This window comes from Herpailurus yagouaroundi, unplaced genomic scaffold, assembly GCF_014898765.1.
Source record: "Herpailurus yagouaroundi ecotype Mexico unplaced genomic scaffold, PumYag 28, whole genome shotgun sequence".
Classification (NCBI taxonomy): domain Eukaryota; kingdom Metazoa; phylum Chordata; class Mammalia; order Carnivora; family Felidae; genus Herpailurus; species Herpailurus yagouaroundi.
Window position 1 is genome coordinate 157,771,051 of NW_024412376.1, and position 24,186 is coordinate 157,795,236.

General features: G+C 35.8%; 1 protein-coding gene across 10 annotated transcripts in view; it reads right to left on the reverse strand.

Moving 5' to 3' along the window:
- Nucleotides 1–24,186, reverse strand: part of CPEB2 (cytoplasmic polyadenylation element binding protein 2) — a 68,998-nt gene that overhangs the window by 7,189 nt on the left and 37,623 nt on the right. For 3 of the 10 annotated variants that reach the window (XM_040487747.1, XM_040487755.1, XM_040487725.1), the window contains 6 exons: nt 22,627–22,650; nt 8,125–8,295; nt 6,827–6,916; nt 3,470–3,526; nt 2,214–2,332; nt 1,790–1,904 (listed from right to left, as the gene is read on the reverse strand). In XM_040487747.1, the coding sequence (XP_040343681.1) occupies nt 1,790–1,904; nt 2,214–2,332; nt 3,470–3,526; nt 6,827–6,916; nt 8,125–8,295; nt 22,627–22,650 (576 nt within the window). The remainder of the gene's footprint in view (nt 1–1,789; nt 1,905–2,213; nt 2,333–3,469; nt 3,527–6,826; nt 6,917–8,124; nt 8,296–22,626; nt 22,651–24,186) is intronic. The other 7 variants (XM_040487763.1, XM_040487771.1, XM_040487732.1 and 4 more) reach the window with 3 other exon arrangements.

Below are 24,186 nucleotides of genomic sequence, written 5' to 3' on the forward strand. Positions count from 1 at the left end.
TTAAATACCATCTACTTGTTTCCAGCTCCTAAATTCCTGTCTCCAGCCCAGGCCTCTTCTCTGGACTCCAAACTCATCTATGCAATGATGGATATTGCATATTGACATTTAACAGACCTTATCACATAGTATGTTCAAAATGGCACTCCTAATATTCCATTGTCCCATTAAATCTGCTCTAATGAGGTTTTGCTGACTCAGTTGGTAACTAATATGAAAGATGAAGCTGCCAAGAGCCTTGGTTTCATCATATTTTCTTCCCCCCCCCCCACTGTACATGCAATCCTATGAACCTGATTTTCAAGACATATCTAAAATCCAATCTCCTCACCTCCATTCCTAACATCCTGTTCCAAGCTATTATTATTTTTCCTCTGGATTGTGGCAATAGCCTTATCTCTTTGCTTTTGATTTACAGTCAAAACAGCAGCAGGGCCCCTCAAAATTTATTTTCAAAACAGTAGCAAGAGGGATTCTTTTAAAGAAGATACCAGATACAAATGGCTGAACTGAAATTTCTACTTAGCTCTACAGGGTACCAGAAACTTGCCTTCAAAACCAAGACCACAATCTTCCTTCTTAGGGTCCTGTATCTCACTATCTATGTAGTAGCTGAAGAATGAAAGCTGAAAGTCAGTCTTTGTGTTTACCTCACAAATGAACAGGAACATGCATTCATTCTGCTCTCTCACCACTGTCACCTCCAATCCAAGCTCCCATTATCTGTCTCCTGTCCCGCAAAGATAGGCTGCTAACATGGTCTACCTGTATCTACTCCCAACTCAGCTGCCCCCTAATGTGTCGCTAGCTACACTTATCTAAAACTCTTCACTGTTTTCCCTTGGCTTTGAGGGTAAATGCCTAATCAGCTTATTAAACTTATATGACCTGACTCTCATTCACATTTTCAATGCCTTTTTGTGCCTTTCCCCTCCCTCTTTATACCCCTAGTCACCCACTCTGGCCTTCTTTCAGTTCCTCCAACACATTCTGCTTCCCTCCACTAACAATCTTTGAATATGCTGTTCCCTTTGTGTGAAACACAGGTCTCAAAACCCTTCTGCCACCCCAACTCTTCTCCTTCTGTTCTTGTAGGTCAGCTAAAATTCAAGTGTGTCTTAAAGATCAGATGGCACCACATTCCTGGGCTATATGCTCTTTTATTCTCTGTGGTCTTTCTTTGTAGCAGTTATGTTCTATAAGTATTTACATGTATGAATGGTTCTTTTAACATGCATCTCCTATACTGGAAGAGGATGTTTTCCAGTGGTGGAAGGCACTAACACACTCACAGGCACACGGAATCACAGAACATGCTTGCACAGTGGGTATTTAGGTCTATAAATTATGTTCCTATATGGCATCATCTGGTAAATGGTTCCTGGTTATTGATGAGCAGAAATTTATTACTTATCAAAGCACTATTTAAAAAAAAATCCCGTATTTCTTCTTCAGATATCTGAATCAACCCACATAAAACAAACACAGCCCAAATCCTTCTATCTTAGAGAATTATATTTAAGAAGTCAGAAGTATTTGGATTCTGCTTATAGAGTCTGCTTGGAGTTAACTATTATAATATTGATAGATGAATGTCCACTTCTCCAGTGACTCGATGGTTTCAAGAATGCTTCTCAGGATTCTGTAGTGAACAACTACTGGAACATGAGGAATCTGCCCCTGCCCACCCAATAGGGACAGGCACACAACAGCTCCCAGATGTTTACTGAATTAATATTTAATTTTTTTTTTTTTTTAAAGAAGCCACATTTGTTAACATTCTACTTACCAGCCCTTAATGGCCTAGGAACACCTCCAACAAAAATTGTTTTTCGAGGATCCAAAGGCTGAGAACCATCCATCACAAAATCACTGTCACTTAAATTCCAAGGGCGGATCTGAACCTATGAAGAAAATTACATTACTGCAATGGGTCTTATTCCCTTGATAGCTTATGCTGCTTTGTGCCAATTAACAGTGGTCCTTTTAGTTTTCAAAAGTTTGGATAGTTGGATTTCAAAACAAATTATTTTTTTAACCTAGATACTGAAAATTATCCAAATTTTTAAAAACTGAACTCTTAATATGGCAGTTTAACTTTCTTTTTAATTTCTTTTTTTCTTTTTTAATTTTTTCTATCACTAACAATGGTCTCAGAACAGTTTTTGGTAAACTTGCATTTGTAGCCTAAAGTTCAAGTAGTATTTACTTACTGGTTTGTCCTTGATGGTGGGGCTGGAAACACAGAGATAGAGTTTTCCATCCTCTTCAATACAAGCATCAATTAGTGCCTGAACTGAGCTCTCTTCTTGAAAGAGAAGGAATGCATAGCCTGTAATAACCATTAAAAATAAGGCAATTATGTGAAGATAAGTGATTTCACCCCAAACTTCAGTACTGTTTAGAAAATACATGCTATTAGAAAAGAAAAAAGTTAACTGTCAAATAGAACTAGAACCATTACACTTTCCAAAGGAGAACATGATTATCATCCTATGGAATACACACAAAACAGATACTCATTAATTAGCTATCTTCTATAGAGTATGTGCTATTCAATATTGTGCTAAGAGCTTTACATAAATTATGTCATATGATTCTCATAACAAGTCTAAATTACTTGCCCAAAGTCAGTCACATAAGCAAGTAGCTGGTGGAGTAATTTTAAACCCGGGACAGCCCCTAAGATCTCCCATGATACTGTCTTCTTAAAGAACTTGGCAAGGTTGGGGGGCCTGGGTGGCTCAGTCACTTAAGTGTCCAACATTGGCTCAGGTCATGATCTCACAGTTCGTGGGTTCAAGGCCCAAGTCAGGCTCTCTGCCGACAGCTCAGAGCCTGGAGCCTGCTTTGGATTTTGTGTCTCCCTCTCTCTCTGCCCATCCCCCACTTATGATCGGTCTCTCTCTCAAAAATAAAACATTAAAAAATTAAAAAAGAAAAGAACTTGGCAAGATTAACACACTAACGTTAGAAGCTGAAGATTCCTATAAATGCCCTCAGGGTAAGACATGTTCTGGCGCATACTTGGGACTAGAGCATACTTGGAAAGGCCCAAGAATTTCCATGAGGAGGAGAAAAGTCCACAGCAAGACAACTTCAAAATGATACTAAGAAAACTACCTTAAGGAGGTTGGAATGAAATGGGTTCCTTCAGCGTGGGTTAGAACTTTCAAATCAAGCCTCAAGTTGGATAAGCAGCGGAACACTCCTTTCACATAGTCTGGAGACTATGTTTGGACTTTGGATCCAAGCTCTTGCTTAGTTTCTGTACCTTTGGGAAATATGCCCTTCCTCCTCTCTTTGTGATAACCAGTGGTCAATCTTTAAGCAGAATAGACTTCATTATAAAAAGAAGGTACCAAAGTTTACACTGCAAGTTCACCATTACACGATTATTCCTAGAAGCTGAGAACTAAATGACCAAAAAATACCCCTTTGCCTTGGCAAGATTTCTATGCAAACAAACCTGGAGAACTGTAATCTGGTTCCATTATGAAGAAGTCATCGAGCAGGCCATGCACATCTGTTCCATCATGCAATGAATGGTAAGTGTGAGGTCATGTTTTATGTTGAAATCTAAACACACAGCTTTATTGCTAACAATGGCTGTAACTGCCACAAAGGTCGATTGTGACACAAAAGTGCTTTATTTTAATAAAATTATAATACCTGATTGCATAAATAAAGCCATCAAACTAACCTATGCAAATAGAAACTTCCAAAGGTATGATTATACAAGATTAAAAAACACATCTTAGACCTTTTCAATTGCTAGAAATAATTTAAATATGCCTAAAAAAATAAAAAATGCATACTGGTGAAGGCTTTAATTTTGATACAAGCTAAGGATTTGAGAGTTATAACTTCTGTAATAACTGATAGGTTATACGACCAATTTACTAAAATCATATTTTAAATTTAGCATTTTTAACATTAAGATTTGTGATACTAATTTTTGATACTAATATTTTCATTTTACTTGGTTTTAAAGTAATACTTTATATTCAGTGTTCTTAATATTGCTTAATTATTTGTGTGATTATTAGGGACGAAACGTTTTGTATCACAGAACTAATTAGGCAGTGTGGCAGGTAAATTATGATCTAGCTAAGGCAAGCCATTTAGTATTAAAATACTCTTACCAAACACATACTATACAGCGAATTGATACCCACATAGGGGGAGCCTCATTCACTGTAAAGAAAACACATGTACATGTGTGGCTCGGTATCCAAGGGCTCATGGCACTGCCTTAATCACAAGGCAGCTTCACTAACTGGATGCTTTCATACCAGTGTTTTCCAAACCACGGAAAATGAATTACAACAATGACCACACTGCTTGAGAGAACAAGGCTTGGGAACACTGGCCTTTGGCGATGACAATTAACTATAGTTGTACCAAAAAAACTATGATTTGCCAGTGCTACTTTTGTGAGTTTTGTGTTGTTTGCTTTCCAGTTTCAGAAAATAAACTAACCATCACCACAAAAACCACAATGACAATGACAACAAGAGCAACAAAGACAGCAACCATTGTGTTTGATTAAATTTGTGCCAACGCATCTTTCCAGGCTTCGAGTCCACCATCCTATTATATGAAAAAAACTCAGGCAAAAAATGGACACCTGTCTCCACACAAACCAATTCTCCTTCCTTTCTAAAACTATATTTCAATTCTTTCCTGGAACTCTGTTCAACTTCTTGATGTCTATCTAAATTGCACAGTACCCTTTAGATTTTGTTCAAAAGTTCTCAGTGAGGTCTTAACTACCTATTTCAGGTCAAAGGAATCTCTATTCTATGGTATTTATTGTTGTTTATATCATTTGTTAGTCAATTATCATTCTGTGAATTACCAAGAATAGAAAGATGAGTAAAGGCATAGTCCTATAGACTAAGGCAAGAACTGGATATTAATAAAATTGTCAAAGATTTGTAGAATTATAAAGATCTAACATTGCAGTTGTGACCAGTGCTATGAAAGGGCTGAACAGTGCTAGGAGAACATAAAACAAGAGGATGTGAACCGTTAGGTCGGTCCTGAAAGTTTCCTGTGAGCAACAAATATTTAAACTGAAATAAGCAGGGGATATGTAGATAAAGACCCATGAGAAGAACCTTCGGGGAGAGACAACACCATACGTAAGGGCCCTGAGGTAGGAAAGAACAAGGCCAGTTTTTGGAACCAGAAGGCAGCCAGAAGCAACAGCGGTAGAAAAAACCAGAGAGATAGGGAGGCTGGGCAGGGCAAATGCATTTTTGCCTTTATTCTAACAATAAAAGAAACCACTGAAGGGTTTTAAGTAGAGGGTCAGGGGAATAGCACTATCAGGTGAATTTTCAGAGAGATTACTCTAGCTGTACTGTGGGAGAAAAACTGGAGACAGCCAGAGGTATGGACAGACTAGTCACATTCCTGAAATAGGCCACCGTAGTGGTAACTTGAGCGGGAACATCAGAAACTAACTGGCATTTTTACTGAACACTCAATAAGCTTTATAAAAGGACAAGGGAGTAAAACAATGGACAACAATAGATTAAAACTCAGCTAACAAATGAACGTCTACATCTATATGGAGCGAATTTTCTCTCTAAACCAAGTATCAGGGCCTCCAAGTCCAGTAAACTCCACAATTGGGTGAAACCTTAGGGTTACATGGAAAAAGGTACATAGCTTTAATCAGATTTTTATAGAGGCCTGGGACTCAGAATCCTGCTCAAAAGATACTCTTGATTCCTTAAGATCTTAAGGTGTAAAACAAGAATCACATGAATGATTTCATTTCTCTAAAAATCTACATGAACTAGTAATGGAGGTTCTAGAATTCTCAATGACAAAAAGTGGAGATGGCCCATATAATTCATTCAGAAATCTTTAACTAGTTTTTGTATGCCAGTAACTATTCTTTCTCAGACCCAAAATCAGACCATTTAGCAGGTTTACTGGAGTCTCTTTCCAGGCTTGAAAATTCATTCAGTCATGAGTGAGTGGTTTTTTTTTTCCTTCTAAATTATATTTCAACGATGTTCAAAGAAAAATCTCAGTTTCTCAACCTCCCCCTTTCATTTTATTCACTTCAGAGAATCTGCCATCAACAACCTGACTGTATTCATGTTAAATTCTCTCCCCTCATCTCCCTGCTCATCATGGGCAGGGAGATACTTCCTCTCTCCCCTGACAGTGGCTTTGCTTCGCTCATGAATGATAGTGTAATTTGTGACTCTTGTGCTACGCTGACAGGTCGCAGTAGTATCCTAGCAGTAAGTCACTAACACAACTAGGTATTCTCTTCATATAATGGGGTTTTTGGACCAGACACTTTCTCCTCTTGTTAAATTCACCCACAGAGTTAAGTATCGCTCTGTTGTTATCTGCTATTATTTGGAACACCTGAGTAAATGTTGCAATATTTATACTACTCGTGTTTATACACATTTTTTCTCACTTCACACAGATCTCAATTTCACTGTGTAGAGGGACACTTTTTTATATGTCTGTACCCAAGTTACTTAGAAGGATGCTTCAGACGGAGAAATTACTCAGTGCTGGTTTGAGTCTGAAATCATTGTCAAATCATCGTATCTTTTATAATAGCACAAGTGTCTTATGATTCCTGATTGCCTTAAAGGAAATGAGGATAGTCACAAGGACCATTCTTCCTCACTTTGACACATTACCAGCCTTCACAAATTACTCTATTAGTTTTATATAAAGGTGTGATGATATACAATTCTAAAAGAAAACACAAAGTAATTGACAGTATCTTATTTGCTCTCATAAAACTGATTCCCTAGAAAATATCAACAATAAAAACTCTTACCTTTTGGTGGAAAATAGGACTTGCTTTCTGCTTTATGAGGCCAATCTACTACCAAAGGCCCAAATCTTCTGAAGCTAGCAGTTATTTCATCTAAAAAAGTATAATAATATGTATTAGGAATTAGTTTTAATGGTTCATTCTAAAAAAAAATTCCTGTATAAGTTAAAGATTTAATGTTTAAAAGTACCAAGTAGCCTAAGATAAACTAGAATATGAAAACTCAAAACATGTCTAATAGCCTTGCTAAAAGGATATATGAACTAAATAGCTATTTTAGTCAAATAAATTCAATTTTAAGCAGCACATTGGCCAGAGCAGTCAATTCAGTGTGAGTTTTAAAATTTTATATAACACTGTATGGATACTAATGGATTTTAGTACACCAAACCGTAAATATTACTGCCTTGAAAAACACTCCAACAGTATATCAAATTAAATAAAGAGATTGTTACTGCTTAATAAGTAAAATTTTATAGGGAAAAGTTCTGTGCAAATAAGACATATAAAGTTATCATACTCATAAAATATACTAAGGTCTGACACATGTCAGGTAGTTTCGCTGAAATACACCTAGGTCAAAACCAATGATATGGTCTAGGTTATTTCATCACATGAAAACCTTATTATACTAATGAGTCCTTAGAATAAGTTTGTGGATATTTGAATCATAACTGAAAAATGTCTCAAAGTGTAGCAATATCCTATTAGTTGTTACTAAGAGTGGCAGATTTCCCACAACCTTACAAACATTAAGACAGTTTAAGTAGTTTTAAATCTTTACCCTGAATTATTTTCTTTTATTATTATTACACATGAATATTTTTTACACGTTTATACATGCCTTTGTATAACCTGAATTTCCTGTTTATGCTGTTTCCATTACCCTTTGGGGTTTTACTGCCTCTTTCTTACCTGCTTCTAAAAGCCTACTTATCCTTAAAGGAATTAAACTTTTGACTATCATGAACTGCAGGGAGAGTTTCATGGCTGGTTACCTTTATTTCGTGTGTGTTGTATTATGGTAATGTAGCAGGTTTTAAATTTTTTAAGAAAAGATTTTTGTATGACCATCTTATTTACAAAAAAATGTTCACAGTAACCATATGCATTTTAACATATAAAGAAAAAAACTTGAAACTGTCCAATTACCGATTTAACATTTCAACAGGTGATAAAATATTGAAATAGAAATGGATGTCCATTCTGAATGAAAATCTCTAGAGGCAAAAAAATTGTATACCTCCATTCACATTATATTTTAGCTGTTTGTTTGTTTTAAACTCAAATCATCACCCTACCTTCATCAATATCTGGAGGAAGACCACCAACAAAAACTTTTCGAGAGAAGCGTTCTATTCGTTCTCCATTTTGATGAGCAGAATAGCATGTGGGAGAATTTAAAACCCCAACTTGATCATTATGGCCATCATCAAGCAGACCATCATCTATTGGAAAGAGGGAAGAACGACCTAAAATATAAGAACAAATATAACTTGAATCTTAAAGACATGACAAAGTCAAGCATAAAGATAGGAATGACAAATTCAAAGGCTTAAACAATGAAGGTGACATAGGCATAAAAAAAATAAGGGAAATTCAGATTGTTTAAGGTTTTAATTACCTGGATTCAAAAGAGAAGCAGTCTGAAGAATGACTTAGAAATAAACATAGTCATATGACAACAATTATACTGCAAACACTAGATCACTTCAATTATTTATGGAAAGCAGCAAGAATCTGAGGTATGGGGATGGTTAAACTGGATGTGTAATAGGAGAAACCTTTGAGAAATTGGTGGCAGAAGGGAAATGGCACAGACTAAATAGATAAGACATAATAAAAAGCCACTTGCAGACTACGGTAAGGACAAAGGCAACACGGAAGACTTGCATATAAGGTTAATTGGTCACACATGTGACAATTATGTAAGAGGGTAGACAGGGTTTCTGCACATGTGCAAAACAGAAAAAGGCATCCCCTCTAGGACTTTGGTCCTCATCTGAGCCCACCCTTCAGAGGTGACCCTTTATATAGGGCACATCCTGTACAACCCTCTACTGCGCAGCAATCCTGATGCTAGACTCCATGGGGATCAAAAAATTAAATGACCTAATAAAATATAGTCCCCTGCTCTCAGGGGATGTACAGTTAGAAAAGATAAGATCTATACATATAACTATGGCACATAGTCATAAGAAAGCTTCAAAGTACTTCAGAGGAAGTTTGCTGGAGGAAGGAGTAACCTGGCTAATAACTGGATAATTTCTAAAATCCTTAAATGAAACTGGATAGGAACTGTGGTAAAAAGGGAAAGATAGTGGTATTTACTGAGTGCATGCATTAGATTGGGTAAGATACTTCTAAGTTGAAATATTTGTTAGAACATGGCTTTGAGTAAATTTTCCAAGTGGAAGGAGACACACTGGACAAAGGAGGAAAATGTGAATTTATTTAAGAAACAGAGAGTAGTCATGGTTGACTACTACATGTTGGATATAAGGAGAGTAAAGGCAAGAAAACAGTTTTGAGGCTAGCCAGAATACTTAGCCTTGAATGTCGAGTTAAAGGAGATGTTTTATTTAGCGGGTGATTAAAACAAAAAACTGGATATAGGGGCTCAAGCAAGATAACTTTTCTGGTGCTTTAGGAAGACTTACAGCAAATGTGGTTAAAGTGGTTAGAAATGAGTGGATCAGGAAGGATGGACAGAGGAGACACTGTAATAGTAAAGCGTGGATATCTGAGAAACAAAACAGAGAAAAATAACGGAAAGGAGGAACTAAAAGATGTTATAATAATAAGAATCATTAACTAAATATAAGGACAATAAAGACCAAAAGCTGGCATAAAAAAGGGTAGATATGGAAGGAAAACAATCAACAAAACTAAAAGGCAACCTACTAAATGGGAGAAGATATTTGCAAATGACATATTTGGCAAAGGGTGAGTATCCAAAATCTATAAAGAACTTATCAAACTGAACATACAAAAACCAAATAATCCAGTTAAAAAATGTTCAGAAGACATGAATAGACATTTTTCCAAAGAAGATATCCATATGGCTAACAGACACATGAAAAGACATTCAACATCACTCATCATCAGGGAGATACAAATCAAAACTACAAGGAGATATCACCTCACACCTGTCAAAATGGCTAAAACTAACAACACAGGAAACAATAGGTGTTGGTGAGTGTGAGGAGAAAGGGGAACCCTCTTACACTGTTGGTGGGAATGCAAGCTGGTGCAGCCATTCTAGAAAACAGTGCGGAGGTTCCTCAAGAAACTAAAAATAGAACTATCCTACGATCCAGCAATTATGAGGTATTTAGCCAAAGGATACAAAAGTATGGATTCAAAGGGTCACATGCACCCCGATGTTTATGGCAGCACTCTCAACAATAGCCAAATTATGGAAAGAGCCTCAAATGTCCATCAACTGATGAACGGATAAAGTAGATGTGATATACATATACAAGGAAATATTACTCAGCCATAAAAAAGAACAAAATCTTGCCATTTGGCATGATGTGGATGGAGCTAGAGGGTATTATGCTAAGTGAAATGAATCAGTCAGAGAAAGACAAATACCATATGATTTCACACATATGTGAAATTTAACAAACAAAACAAATGAGCAAAGGGAAAAAAAGGGAGAGGCAAACCAAGAAACAGATTCTTAACTAGAGAGAACAAACTGAGCGTTGCATGTGAAGCTGCACTTATCGATCCTCTCTTTTTCTTCTTTCTTTCAAGGTTTTATTTAAATTCCAGACTGTTAACATACAGTGTACAGAGCAGAATTTAGTGACTCATCACTTACGTACAACAACCAGTATTCATCATACCAAGTGCCCTTGGTATGTGGCTGGAGCGCAACTGGAGCGTTGCAGGGCGACGCTTCACATGCTGAGAGGATGTTCAGAATTCAAAATAAGGTGGGCAGATGCAAATGGAATGGAGGAAGGAAATAAGCCACATTTTCGAGAAGAGAGTCAACTTTACAAAAGTGACAGGTTATAAAATTCTTTGTAGTATCACTGATGAAAACTTCAGAGACAAATGATGAGGGTAGTTCCTTGGGAAACTTACAAGAAAGTGAGGGAACATTCAAGAAGTTCGAGAAAGGAGTGGTAAGAAAAGTATGAGGGAAGCCGAAGCATTATTGTAACAGTTCCAAAGAAAAATGTGAACAAAGCTTTAAAGAAAAAAAAAAAAAAAAAAAAAAAAGCAATGAAGTATCAATGTGCGATGTTAAGATAAACACTTGAAAAAATGACAACTGTTTGAGGACATGCACGATCTTCAGAAGGGAAGCAATTTTAGTGAAGTTGGATGAGAGTCACACTGCATGTAGAGTTTTATAAAGTAAAGACATCAAAAGGAGATGATTCTTTTGATGGAAAAAGAGAAAGAACGCAGACAAACTGTTTTTCTTCCAAGATGGAATGAAAGTTTTTTTTTTTTTTTTGGGGGGTGTGGGGGGGATGAAGAAACAATGCATGGAATCTGTAGCATTGTACCTTAATATACACAAGTCATAAAACGTCATTAAATAGGGATCCTGGGTGGCTCATTCAGCTAAGTGTCTGTCTCCTGATTTCAGCTCAGGTCATGATCTCACTGTTCCTGAGATCTAATAACCCTGCGCTGGACTCTGTGCTGACACTGCAGAGCCTGCTTGGGATTCTCTCTCTCCCTCTCTCTCTCAAAATAAATACACTTAAAAAAAAGTAACTATCTCATCATCTTGATATGACACATAACAGTCCAAGTGATATCAACAAAGGCAGTATGAAATGTGATGGCCTGCACAGACTGAAAGATGGGATGAGAAGGGGACTCACGTGCTGTGAACTGTAGCTGGCTGGATGTTGGAAATAAGGATTGGAAGTTTTTAACATCAAAACCAGGTAGAAAGATCACTATTTGTACAGGAATAGGAAATTATAGCACAGATTCAAATTCAACTTAAATAAGATGTTCTGAAAGATGCCTATGTGACCTTTGTGAATAATTAACTTCTCCAATACCTTTGGTATTAGAAATAAGGGTCAATGAAAAACAAATGTCAATAATCTGTGTGATCAACAGAAAGAAAGCCATTCAAAGTATTTTATCTAATAACTTTAACAAAAAAAAAATCAAGATCCATTACAAATAATATTGTAACTGGTACAATTTCTAAGGTGGACTTCAATAATTCTATATTTGAAAAGGAATAATATGAGGCAGAAAAACACATACATTAACTAGTTTTTAGTAGAAAAATTCTTATTTCAGACATGCCAATGCATTGGAAATTATTTCACTCTAAAGTGCCCTAACACACATATGAATTTAGCAGTCCCATGAATATGATACACACTCTTTTTAACAAACATTTATCTTGAGAAAAAATATAGATCATAAATATTTAGAGTCTAAATCGAAATACTAAATACGGTGACAAAGGAAATCACTACATAAGAGAGGTCATGACCCAAAAAGGATTTAAATTTTCTGTGTTAACTATAATGTTGTAAGCATATTCATATTATAACTGCATTTAATGATGATTCTGTATTATAAAATACCACTTTAACTATAATAAATGAAATATAGTTAGTAAAGCAACTATCAAACATCCATAATCTATATGTCTAAAATCTAGTAACCAAAGCTCAGGTAAACAAAGGATGTAATGGAAAGGCTAAGAACATATTACACATACTAATAAGAACCTTCATTGCTGTAAAATCATGACCATTTTCTTTATAGAAGCCATAAAAACTATGGAATTATATGCTCTTTTAAAAGAGGAGTTAACTGAGTATACATCAACAACAAAAATATCACGTTTTTAAATAAAAAAAAAATTTTTTAATGTTACTTATTTTTGAGAGAGAGAGAGAGAGAGAGACAGAGCACGAGTGGGGGAGGGAGAGAGAGAGAGACAGAGTCACAGAATCTGAAGCAGGCTCCAGGCTCTGAGCTGTCAGCACAGAGCCTGACACAGGGCTTGAATGTATGAGCCGTGAGATCATGACCTGAGCTGAAGTCGGACGTTCAACTGACTGAGCCACCCAGGTGTCCCCCAAAACATCATGTTTTATCTTGCCAATTATCTTCCCTTATAACCCAATTTAATTCAACTCAAAACACAACTTTAATACAATTCTCTAAGTAATGATCTACTTCACATACAGTACACTATGAACATGCTTTCTGAGAATGACACATACCTACATTTAGTGCATGAAAATTACAGCAAAGGTAAAAGGATGTGTGCTGAGAGAAGTAAAATTGGATTATAAAATAATTTGGACTAAAATATTTGCAACAGTTTTCAACCAAAATTCAATTAGCTTCCTCCTTTTTTTTGCTCTGAAACTAGGATATATTTTCAGGTTCTTACATTTCAAAAGAATGAAGCTGAATGATAATGAAAACACAGCATAAAATTTATGGGATGCAGCATAAGCTACATATTTAGAGGAAAATTTCCATATTTAGAGGAAAACTACTTTTACACGCATGTTAGAAAACAAGAAATGCTTAAAATAATCCTAGTTTCTGCCACAAAAAGATAGAAAAAGAATAGCAAATTAAACACAAGGAAAGATGAAGGAAATAAAAAAATAAAGTCAATGACATAAAACATAGACTACCATGAAAGCAAGTCAACAAAGCCAAAAATGGCTCTTCAAAAACATGAAACTGATTTACCTCTAAGCAGAGTTTATCAAGTTCATCAAGAAAAATTAGAAAACTCAAGTTACCAGTACTAAGTATGAAAAAGGGGACATCAACCAACACAGAGCCTATGAACATAAACAGCTAAACTTCCTACCTAGTTTTGCAACCCTGATAGTAAAAACCTGGCAAGAAAAGTACAAGAAAACTATATATTAAGAATACAAGAGGCAAAAATTGTAAAGAAAATATTCACAGGTTGAATCTAGAAATAAAAAATGGAAAATACATCATGATTAAGTGGAGCTCGCCTCAGGAATATAAGACTGATTGACATTTGAAAATCAATTACTGTAATTCATATTAACACAAGGAACTAGAAATATCAATCATTTCCACAGATGTAAGAAATGCATCTGATAAAGTTCAACAGCCACTCATGATTAAAAACTCCCAGCAAACTAGGAATAGGCAAGAATTTCCACAATCTGATAAAGAGCACTGAAAACCTGCAGTTTACATCTTTAATGATAAACTATCAATGCTTTTCCCCTGAGGTCTGGAAGGATGTTCAGTATTTATATTCAACATTATCCTGGCAGTAGAACTAGTGCAGGAAGATGAAAAAATAAAGTGTTTAATACTTGCAAGGAAAAAGTAAAACTGTCTGTGCTACGAACATGATTTTATATGGAAAATTCAAAAGACTCAAACTACTTGAAGTAAGTGCATTAGCTACGGGACAAATACAAAATTAACTTACAAAAATCAATTTATTTCCAGATGACAGTAATAATAATAGGGAAAAAATTTAAAATAGTGCCATTCCTTATGTCATCAAAACTCATCAAATACTATGTAAGACCTTTACAATGAAAACAAAAATTTGCTCAGAAATTCTACAAGACTGAAATAAATGAATAGAGAGAAGAAATCAACATGTGAGATGTGAAATTATCTCATGTATAGATTGCATACAATGGCATTCAAAATCCGAGCACATTTTGTCTTCTAGAAACTCTCAAGCAAGTTCTGAAATTTATGATAAATCAAAGAACTCAAAACAGTTAAAAAAAATCACATAAAAGAACAAAGTCAGAGAATTATACAGCCATATTTCAAGATTTACTGGTCAGCTATGATTATTAATAATTATAATAATAGTATAAAATAATATAAAAAAAATCATAAGCTTTGGTGGCTTAGTCAGTTAAGCGTCTGACTTCAGCTGAGGTCATGATCTCATGGTTTGTGGGTTCGATCCCCACATCTGGCTGCTCAGAGCCTGGAGCCTGCTTCAGATTTTGCATCTCCCTCTCTCTCTCTGTCCCTCCCCAGCTTGCGCTCTGTCTCTCAAAAATAAACTAATTGTTAAAAAAAAAATTAAAGAATGTAACCCTTAGGATAGGCAAATAGCTAACTGGAACAAAACAGAGTCAAGAAGCAGACCCATACATTTACAGTCACTTCATGTTTTCAAAAGTATCCACGCAGTTCAATGTGGAAAGGAAGATGTTTTTCAATAAATGGTGGTGAAGAGGGGTGCCTGGGTGGCTCAGTTGGTTAAGCATCCAACTTTAGCTCAGGTCATGATCTCATAGTTTGTGAGTTCGAGCCCTGCATCAGGCTCTATGCTAACAGCTCAGAGCCTAGAGCCTGGAGCCTGCTTCTGATTCTGTGCCTTCCCCTCTCTGTGTCCCTCCCTGGCTCACACTCTGTCTCTCTCTCAAAAATAAACAAACATTAAAAAAATTTTTTTTAAAAAATGGTGGTGAACCAATGGATATCCAGGTGTGGGGGGTGGGGAAGGAACCTTGATCCCTATTCTCACACCATACCAAAAATACATTCAAGAAAGATCAATGACTTAAATGTGAAAGATAAAACAACAAAGTTGCTAGAATTTCTTCACGATATTTGGGGATAGGCAGTAATTTCTTAGGATTAAAAGGAACTAAAGATAAAAGAAAACAACTGGACTTCCATCAAAATTAAATATTTTTCTGGTTATCAAAAGACAGTGTTAGTGAAGTGGAAAGGCAAGCAACTACCAGAAAATAGGACAAAATACACAAAGAACTCCTCTAAGTGAACAAAAGACTTATACTGAATTAAAAATGGACAAAAGACTTGTACTGAAACTTGACAAAAGAGTATAATGAAATGGGTTACAAGGTATGAAAAGGTGCTTCATAGATCCTTCATAGATCCTTCCTTAGTTATCAGGAAGATGCAGATTAGAACCATAATGAGACATCACATATATGTATCAGGGTAGGTAAACTTAAAAAGCTAACAGTACAAAGTCAGTCTTATATTCTGTTGGAGTGTAAAACTGGCAAGCTACTTGGTAGTTTCTAATAAAGTTAAACTATGCATTCATTCTATAAACCAGCAATTTTGCTCTTATATATCCAAGAGAAATGAGTGCTTATGTGCACATGTACACTCACACACACTCACACACACACACACACACACACACACACACACACACACAGAAAAGAAAAAGGATACAAAAATGTTGATGGTACTTTTATTTACAATAGGTCCAAATGGAAACCAACTCAAATGTCTATCAGTAGGTTAATGGACAAATTGTGGTATATTCATATAATGACTCTATTCACCAATAAGAAAGAAATAACTGACAGTAATTTCTGTTCTACAAAATCTTACAATTTCCCTTTGAGACTGACATTTTTAAGTATCTAAAAGCAATTACTTATGAAATTTTAAAATGTCTTTCTTTTATTTAAAAAAATGTTTAATGTTTATTTATTTTTGAGAGATAATGACAGAGTGAAAGTGGGGAAGGGGCAAGAGAGAGAGAATCTGAAGCAGGTTCCAGGCTCCCAGCTGTCAGCACAGAGCTGGATGTGGGGCTCGAACCCACGAACCAGGAGATCATGACCTGAGCTGAAGTCAGACGTTTAACCGACTGAGCCACCCAGACGCCCCCAAATGTTTTCTTCTTTTAAAAGAACTGGATATGGTTGTTCCTAAGCTTCTTACCATAGTAATTAGATGTGTTTTTGTTTTTCTCTAGATAATTTAAAAAAAAAATTTTTTTAATGTTTTTATTTATTTTTGAGACAGAGAGAGACAGAGCATGAGCAGGGGAGGGGCAGAGAGAGAGGGAGACACAGAATCTGAAGCAGACTCCAGGCTCTGAGCTGTCAGCACAGAGCCCAATGCGGGGCTCAAACTCACGGACTGTGAGATCATGACCTGAGCCGAAGTCGGCTGCTTAACCGACTGAGCCACCCAGGCGCCCTACATAGATAATTTTAAAGGTGAAATTTCCATGCTGTTAAAACCAGCAGCAAAGTAAGGATATTGATCAACAAGCTCTATAGTCAAAAGAATTTTAAACTGTAATTAGACTACATTGTTTGAAGGGGTAGGGTTTTGTTTTTGTTTTTTTTCTCTATTTTAGAAATCATCATTTGACCTTGACATCAAATGCTCCATTTATATTCTCTAACTATTGTTATGACATTCTTGACTAATACTACAAGGCAACAAGTATGAATGGTTACACAAAAATCCTACTTCAGTGATTCTAACTTAAGAGGTATATACATCCATATTTGTCTATAATATACATAGGCATTTATAACATACACACTTATAAACATGAGAATTAATATAATATGAGGTTAGTTACAACCAAGATTAGAGTGAGCATCTAACTAAGAATTCTTTAAGAGATTTACAAAGAATGTGATAGTTTTAGAGACAAAAATGTAAAGGAGAAAAGAGGGGAAAAGCTTTATAGGTAGAAGATATTTGCTTAAGCAAAAGTACAGAAATATTCCAAAGGCCATATCAAGGTAAAATATAGAAAACTGGATACATTCTTAACTATGTGCTTAAAAGCCCTACTTACTTCAAGTAAAATACCTTACGGTAAGTTAGTCACCTAAAATGTACAATAAAAATCTGAAAGGTAAAATAGTAGTTACAATAAAAATTACAGAGGAAGTAGTAAGAGGTGAATGAGATATGAAAAACATGGAAAAAAGATAAATGAAGGTTGCCTAATCATTGCCAATGAAAGGGTCTAATACAGCTTCCGTATTGCCAGGGCTTTTTAAACAGGTCACCAAAATCCTTTTCATGTGAAGGCAAAGTTAGAGGATCTATATTCCTATTACAAGACTAACAATATACCTTTTCCCGAAACAGAAAATTGGCAAAGCTTTTATAGTAAAGAAACACAGCCACTACCTCAAATATGAATGAGCCTTATTTGTTATGTGGACAATTAGGAGTCAAATTATTCATTTCAAAATATTTTAAATAAAAAGGCTTAGAGAGTGCATGAGATTTTTCCATATTCCTATAATAATGTTTATTCCACACAATAATAAAAGCCAGATTAGGAGCTTCCTTAACTGAAGATGGGGCTAAAGGCTAAATTATGACTAGGCCATGTGACAGAATGATGGTTAGCAACCAGTACATGATTTTCTGGTATGTGCTGTTAGAGGAGTTGTAAGCAATTACTAATTTTACTCCACTGGCTATGTGCCTATGCCCAAACCACCCCTATATTTTCAGATTTTGACCTTATTTTGGAAGCCCAGAATAGAGAAATTTCTCAACATATAAAAAAGGGGGAGGCAGGAAAGGAAAACATTTGTACAAAATTAGGCAATTTATGACTTGAATCTAGGCATAATTCTTTGATCTCAATGTGTTATCCTGTACTTTCATTTACTAACTGTTGTTCTGAAAATAAAAACCAAGCTATATAAATTAAAGATGACTATGAATATTCTTCTCATCTTCTAAGATCTTAGCAGTCACTCTATTGGAGTAGAAAATCTACCAATGTGATGGCATGATTTTTATTTAATATGAAAGGATCAAAAAAACCCACTATCAAAACAATAGAAGTAGGTTTGAGACTGCACTTTCTCAAGCACTACCTGTTTAATCAGATAGAATCACTGATCAGGCATGCTTTTCCAAAGAACTGAGAAGCTATTAAGGTACCCTTATCACCTAAAGAGATTTTGTCCCAATAATAGGTTCAACCTTTTCACATAGGGGATGGATAAGATACTTAATTTTAATAATCAATTATAACCTAGTTATTATGTCTTTGTACATTAACTTCTAGACATACTATACTTGGCCGTAAGTTCACTAAAATTTTGTTTCTTTTTAGAAACTGGTCTGGCTGGGTATAGGTGTAGAGTTAGGCAGAGTAAGTCTCTTCAAGGAGGAGGGGTAAGCAAATTTTTTCTGTGAAGGGCCAGAGAGTAAAAAATATTTTAGTCTTTGTGGGCCTTACATTCTCTGTTGTAACTCCTCAACTCTGCCATCATTGTAGCTCCAAAGCAACCAGACAAAAGTAAATGAATGGGCATTGCTGTGTTCTAATAAAACCTTGTTTATAAAAAAAGGAGGTTTAGCCTGTGGGCCAGTTTGCTGACCTCTGTCTTCTAGTACTACTCTGGCTTTTTTTTCATGCTTTGGAGATTTTGCCCATTCTTTGACAGGTATCAAAAGCATTTACCAAAGATGAAGAATTTCAGCCTTGATTTCATCATAAAAGGATTTGAGAGTGGTGGTATTTAGGGAGTGTACCCTTACTCAGGCTACTTCACAAGATTGTTTAAGAGTCAAACGGATTGAAACCAAATCGAACCAATTCAGAACATCCCGGGGTCAATTTTAGAACAATACATAGTATACTGTCTTACTAATAATTCCTTGCTTATTACAGTGCATAAATCTGAATGGCTACATAGTGTAAATTAATCCAACCTCCCTAACTGAGCTTCCATAATTTCACTCCCTTTAAAATAATTTCTATTTCATTCCATATACAAGCTATTAATTCCAGCTTTGAGATTACCTGCTAGAAAAGATTGCATTATGATGTTTAGTCCTATTAACTAAAATAGGCTCTATTTCTATTTGTTAAAATATCGCATATATTTTTGTTCCTTTGGGAGCACAGTAGCCCTTTAATCCTTTACGAAAGGAAGAGATGGCAATATAAAAACGTTTGAAGAGGAGGGATAGAACTTACATTACACTTCACACCTCTCTTCACACTCCCACCCAGATCAGTACGTTCACTCTTAGAATTGAAGGGAAGAAATGCCGAACAGAAAATAAAACACAAAAGATAGTGTTCCATATATTAAAGACTGCCCCCCCCCCCCATATGAGAGTCTTCCTCCTTCCTAATCCTGACCCCCAGGCAGCTCTGAGGTAGAACTTTTTTATGGCTCTTAGGGTGTAGAGACGCAGAGGAGTTGGGGCAGGTTGCAAGTGAAAAAAAAGGAAAGAAGTACTTGCTCTTTCTTAATTACTTCCAGTACAATTAAATTTTGAATATTCCTAAGGTATATTTCATATACTAGTATCTAGAAACAGCCTGATGTGAAGTTCTTATTGACATTATTAAGGAAATTAAAATATATAAAGTCATTTTGGTAGTAATTTGGTTTGACTGCAGTCCAGTGGGAAATCTTTTAAATGAAAACAGCTCCTCTGTGCCTGGGCTTAAAGATGAGTCTAAGGTGGCAAGTAAGAAAAATATAGTTCTTCCCCAAGTGGACTACAAAGTCAAAATGTCTTATGAAAAATTAATGCTGCTCACCGACTACTGCAGTGGTGGAGAGCAATGTCTTATTTTTGGTACAAACTGTATCAACTTATTGTGACACATCCCATATGAGCAGATCAGATATGTGTAAGACTTTTTTTTTAAGAAAGGAAAAATGACTAAATAAAATTAACAAATGCAGCTCCTTTGATGGACCAAACCTTAAACATGAAGCCCATAAAAGGGGGATCTTGGAAGTTAAAAAATTATCAGTGTGATAATGGCACTGTATCTAGCACAGAAGGGGGAAAAAATGAGTAGAAAATAGGAAGAGAGCCAGGCTACTTCTAGTCTTTTCTGAGTCATTCCTTTGGTATGTGTGTGGGTTTGTTTTTTTTTTTAATGTTTTATTACGTACTGTGTCAAAGTACTTTCAAATTCACATAACCTTCTCAATAGGTATTTATAATAGGTACACTTTTCATTTGATTATCAAAATTGAAATTTTAATTTTTTTTTTAACGTTTATTTATTTTTTTGAGACAGAGAGAGACAGAGCATGAACGAGGGAGGGTCAGAGAGAGGGAGACACAGAATCCGAAACAGGCTCCAGGCTCTGAGCTGTCAGCACAGAGCCCGACGCGGGGCTCGAACTCACGGACCGCGAGATCATGACCTGAGCCGAAGTCGGCCGCCCAACCGACTGAGCCACCCAGGAGCCCCCAAAATTGAAATTTTAAAAGCAGACTCTGACTATTCACAGAGAACCAACTAAAAAATTACTAACGCCATATAACTTGAGAGGAAAATTCAGGCGTTATCCCTCCACACTAAGCCAAATAAGTATGACAGGTCAGTTCCGAATTACAGAAAGCTTCTGTAGAAGCCTTAGGACCATGTGAGAGTCTTCTTTCTTCCAAAGCTGACAGGCAATCCTCAAGTAGAGGAAATCTTATAGATCTCTATCCTCTGGGAGCCATGAAGAGCAGTAATAAGTTTCTATCTGAAAGAAGAAAATTTTGCTTTTTCTTAATATCATAATCATAGTCTACCATTATTAAACTGAGAAAAAAGATGATAAACAACAGGACTTTCTGACACCTAGTTCCTGAGAACTTCCTAGGTCCTGGTATTATGTTGGAGTATGCCAAATCACATTAAGAATAAACCACTAGGGTTAAAAGATGAAAGTGTATAAAAGGAAAAGATCCTAAATTAAATATGCTCCGTAGTTTCAAAAATACCTAAAAAGCACAGTGAAACAAGGCAGTCTACAGACGTGAAAACAGGTACTGAAGTTCTAACCATCCCCCTCTCTTCTCAGTTGCTAGCCGCAACCTTCAGAAAGTTATTCAGCTTTAGTGTCTGAGTTTTGAGCTTCTATATCCTATAATTTTTTCATTAAGAAAACTAAAGAACCAAGAGATTTAGTCAAGCATGGGAAAAAAACAGATTCCAAAAAGGAAGTTAAATTCAGACAATGTGAAATACAAAACTGGAAATACTACTTAAGAATATAGAATACTTGTTTCTGTCATCAGCGGTGGCAGAAAGATTTAGCTTGTTTGTTTTCGAAGTGCACATACTCATGACCACATGAAAAGAAAGTGAAGCACTGGCACGCGGTTATAAAATGTATCAAAAGGCACTATTATTATGGTCTATCCTCCATGGCTCAAGGGAGATTTCAGGGGTCAAGGAAAACCCTTTTTACTCATTTTGGTCCTTATGACAGCTACGTAAGTATCATGATTATTGTGCACTTAGAGGATAAGCTAGCAGGTAAAGCTACTTTTGCTTCTTTGCATCCCATGTACTTTTCTCCCTCTCAGTCTCTCTGTACATACAAAAAAGAAGCCAAGTTTAAAGCGTCACAGACACTGTCAGCTGCTTTCCAAAGAGGTTTAGTAGTCCGGCATCTCAGAGGCCTCGTTTTGCCCTTCAGATAGCAAGAACCCAGAGAGGAAGACTGTTGCGGGGGAGAGAGAAAGGGTGTGTGACAGAGCGTGTGAGTGTGCCTGCACGGTCCAGGGAGGGAGAAGGAAAGCATTATATTCTCCGAAGACACACAGAAACGTTAGTAACGTGACTTCCATACACCAGTGTTAACAACAGCCTATCTGGTATTATTTACTTTCAACTGGGTCAGACATAAAACTAATAAACTGGGGTTGGAAATTATATACATAGGTATGGCAACCAGTTACAGATTTAGAGAGCAGAAAAATCGCCTTGCAAGTCACCTTCACTAGTGTTTATTAAACATTTTTCTTAAGCAAACCATAAACAGCAGCTTTACTTTAAAATTATGAAAATAAACAGTTAGAGTCTAGACAGTCTAAAAGGAAAACATTTATTAAGTAACCAGATTAGTATGGAAATGTGCTTTAAAGTTAAGAGATACAGGATTCAAAAATTTGACAAGTGTGCAAATCAAAATATAACTTTTCTGTGAGTTTTCAGTGCATAAAAAAAATCTAGGCTAATTATAGAGTTGATCAGTAAAACCCAATTAAAAACAGTTATACCATAGCAAACAGAAAGGAATTACCTCGTCTTCGCCCATAACTCCTTGCTGCATGTAAACAAAGGACAAATTGTAAAATGTCAGAACTAAAAACAAGCCCACACATACAAATATTTGTGATATGAAAAGCTAAGTGGGCATCTAGTAATTAGGACTACTTTGTTTTAAGAGCTAGGACAACGTCCCCATGTAATAGCTGCATGTGCTTTACCATTTACAAACCACTTTTATTATATATATATTCTGCACTGTACCATAAAATGAAATTAACAGGAAATATGCAATTTATTCTCATACATGCTCCAATTCATGAATAGATATTTCTTGCACCTGATCAAGATGGTAATATGTAACACCTTACAGTTAAATAGCATCCCAAGTAATAAATGCAAACAACTTGAATTAAATCCTCATTTTACTAATTATAAAGAGAGATATAGCAGATACAGTCCAACAAACAGCTATTCAAATCCAATTCACATTATATCAAGCCCTGTGCGGAGAAAGTACTGGAAGACACAGAGGTATGAAAAGACATAACAATGTTAAACTGATATTCTGAAGCCTGTAGAGCTTAGATAGAAGGTAAAGACATCAATCCATGTTCAAACTTGCTTAGTTGAAAAAATGATTAATGATACGCTACAGTTACCAATGCTTTCAATCCTTCTGGTACATTTTATAACCTCTATCTAAGTGCTTATGTCTCTCTCTCTCTGGGGTAAAAGGGATTCAGATACAAATTGTTCTTAGTATCATCATAGACTAGCACAGATATTGAATATTCAGAAGTATGAAGCAGAAAGACATTTCAAACTACCTTATTAGCAGTTTACATAATTCCATATGGAGAAAAAACACTGCAATTTATTCTCCATAATAAACTACCAGTTTGATAAAACCCACAACTTATTTTTAAATAACTCCTCCTTGCAAATCTGAGTACACAATGAGTATTTTTACCCTGGAATTAACATATGAAATCAAAGCAGTAAACTAAAACAAAAATCACTGTTAAAATCAAGATCTTAACCCATGTTTTATGAATTTTTTGTTTTGGCCTGGGAAAGTTTCTTTCTGAATAAATCTCAAATCGAAACATATGTTAAGAGTTGTAAGAAATGTAGTCTTCCCCAAAAGTATAAAGCAAAGACCAAAGGAAGACATTTCACATCATTAAATACATTCTACTACAGACGTTTTACAATGTAAGTCTTTAATATAAAGAAGTGTGCCCACAGGTGAAAATATAGGATTAATACCCCTACAGTAACCCTTAGTCATTACACTTTAAGTCAATAAATACAAGGCTTACAACAGAGTCTGTTATACACAATAACTTCATTTGCATCTCTGCCTCTCTATTGTCTTTATTTAGCTATAACTACTGCAGTTTTAACCTTTTTGGGAGCTCCAGCTACCACAGCCTAGCAGACTGTCTGACCTGTACATTAGTTTATATACAAGCTTACCTGTGTTTTTGTGTGTCTATCGAGCTTAGATGTACATTACCTGTATACATTACATATAGATTACCTGACATACATATTTGTTTAGGGAGAGGTAGGGGCAGAAATGACATTT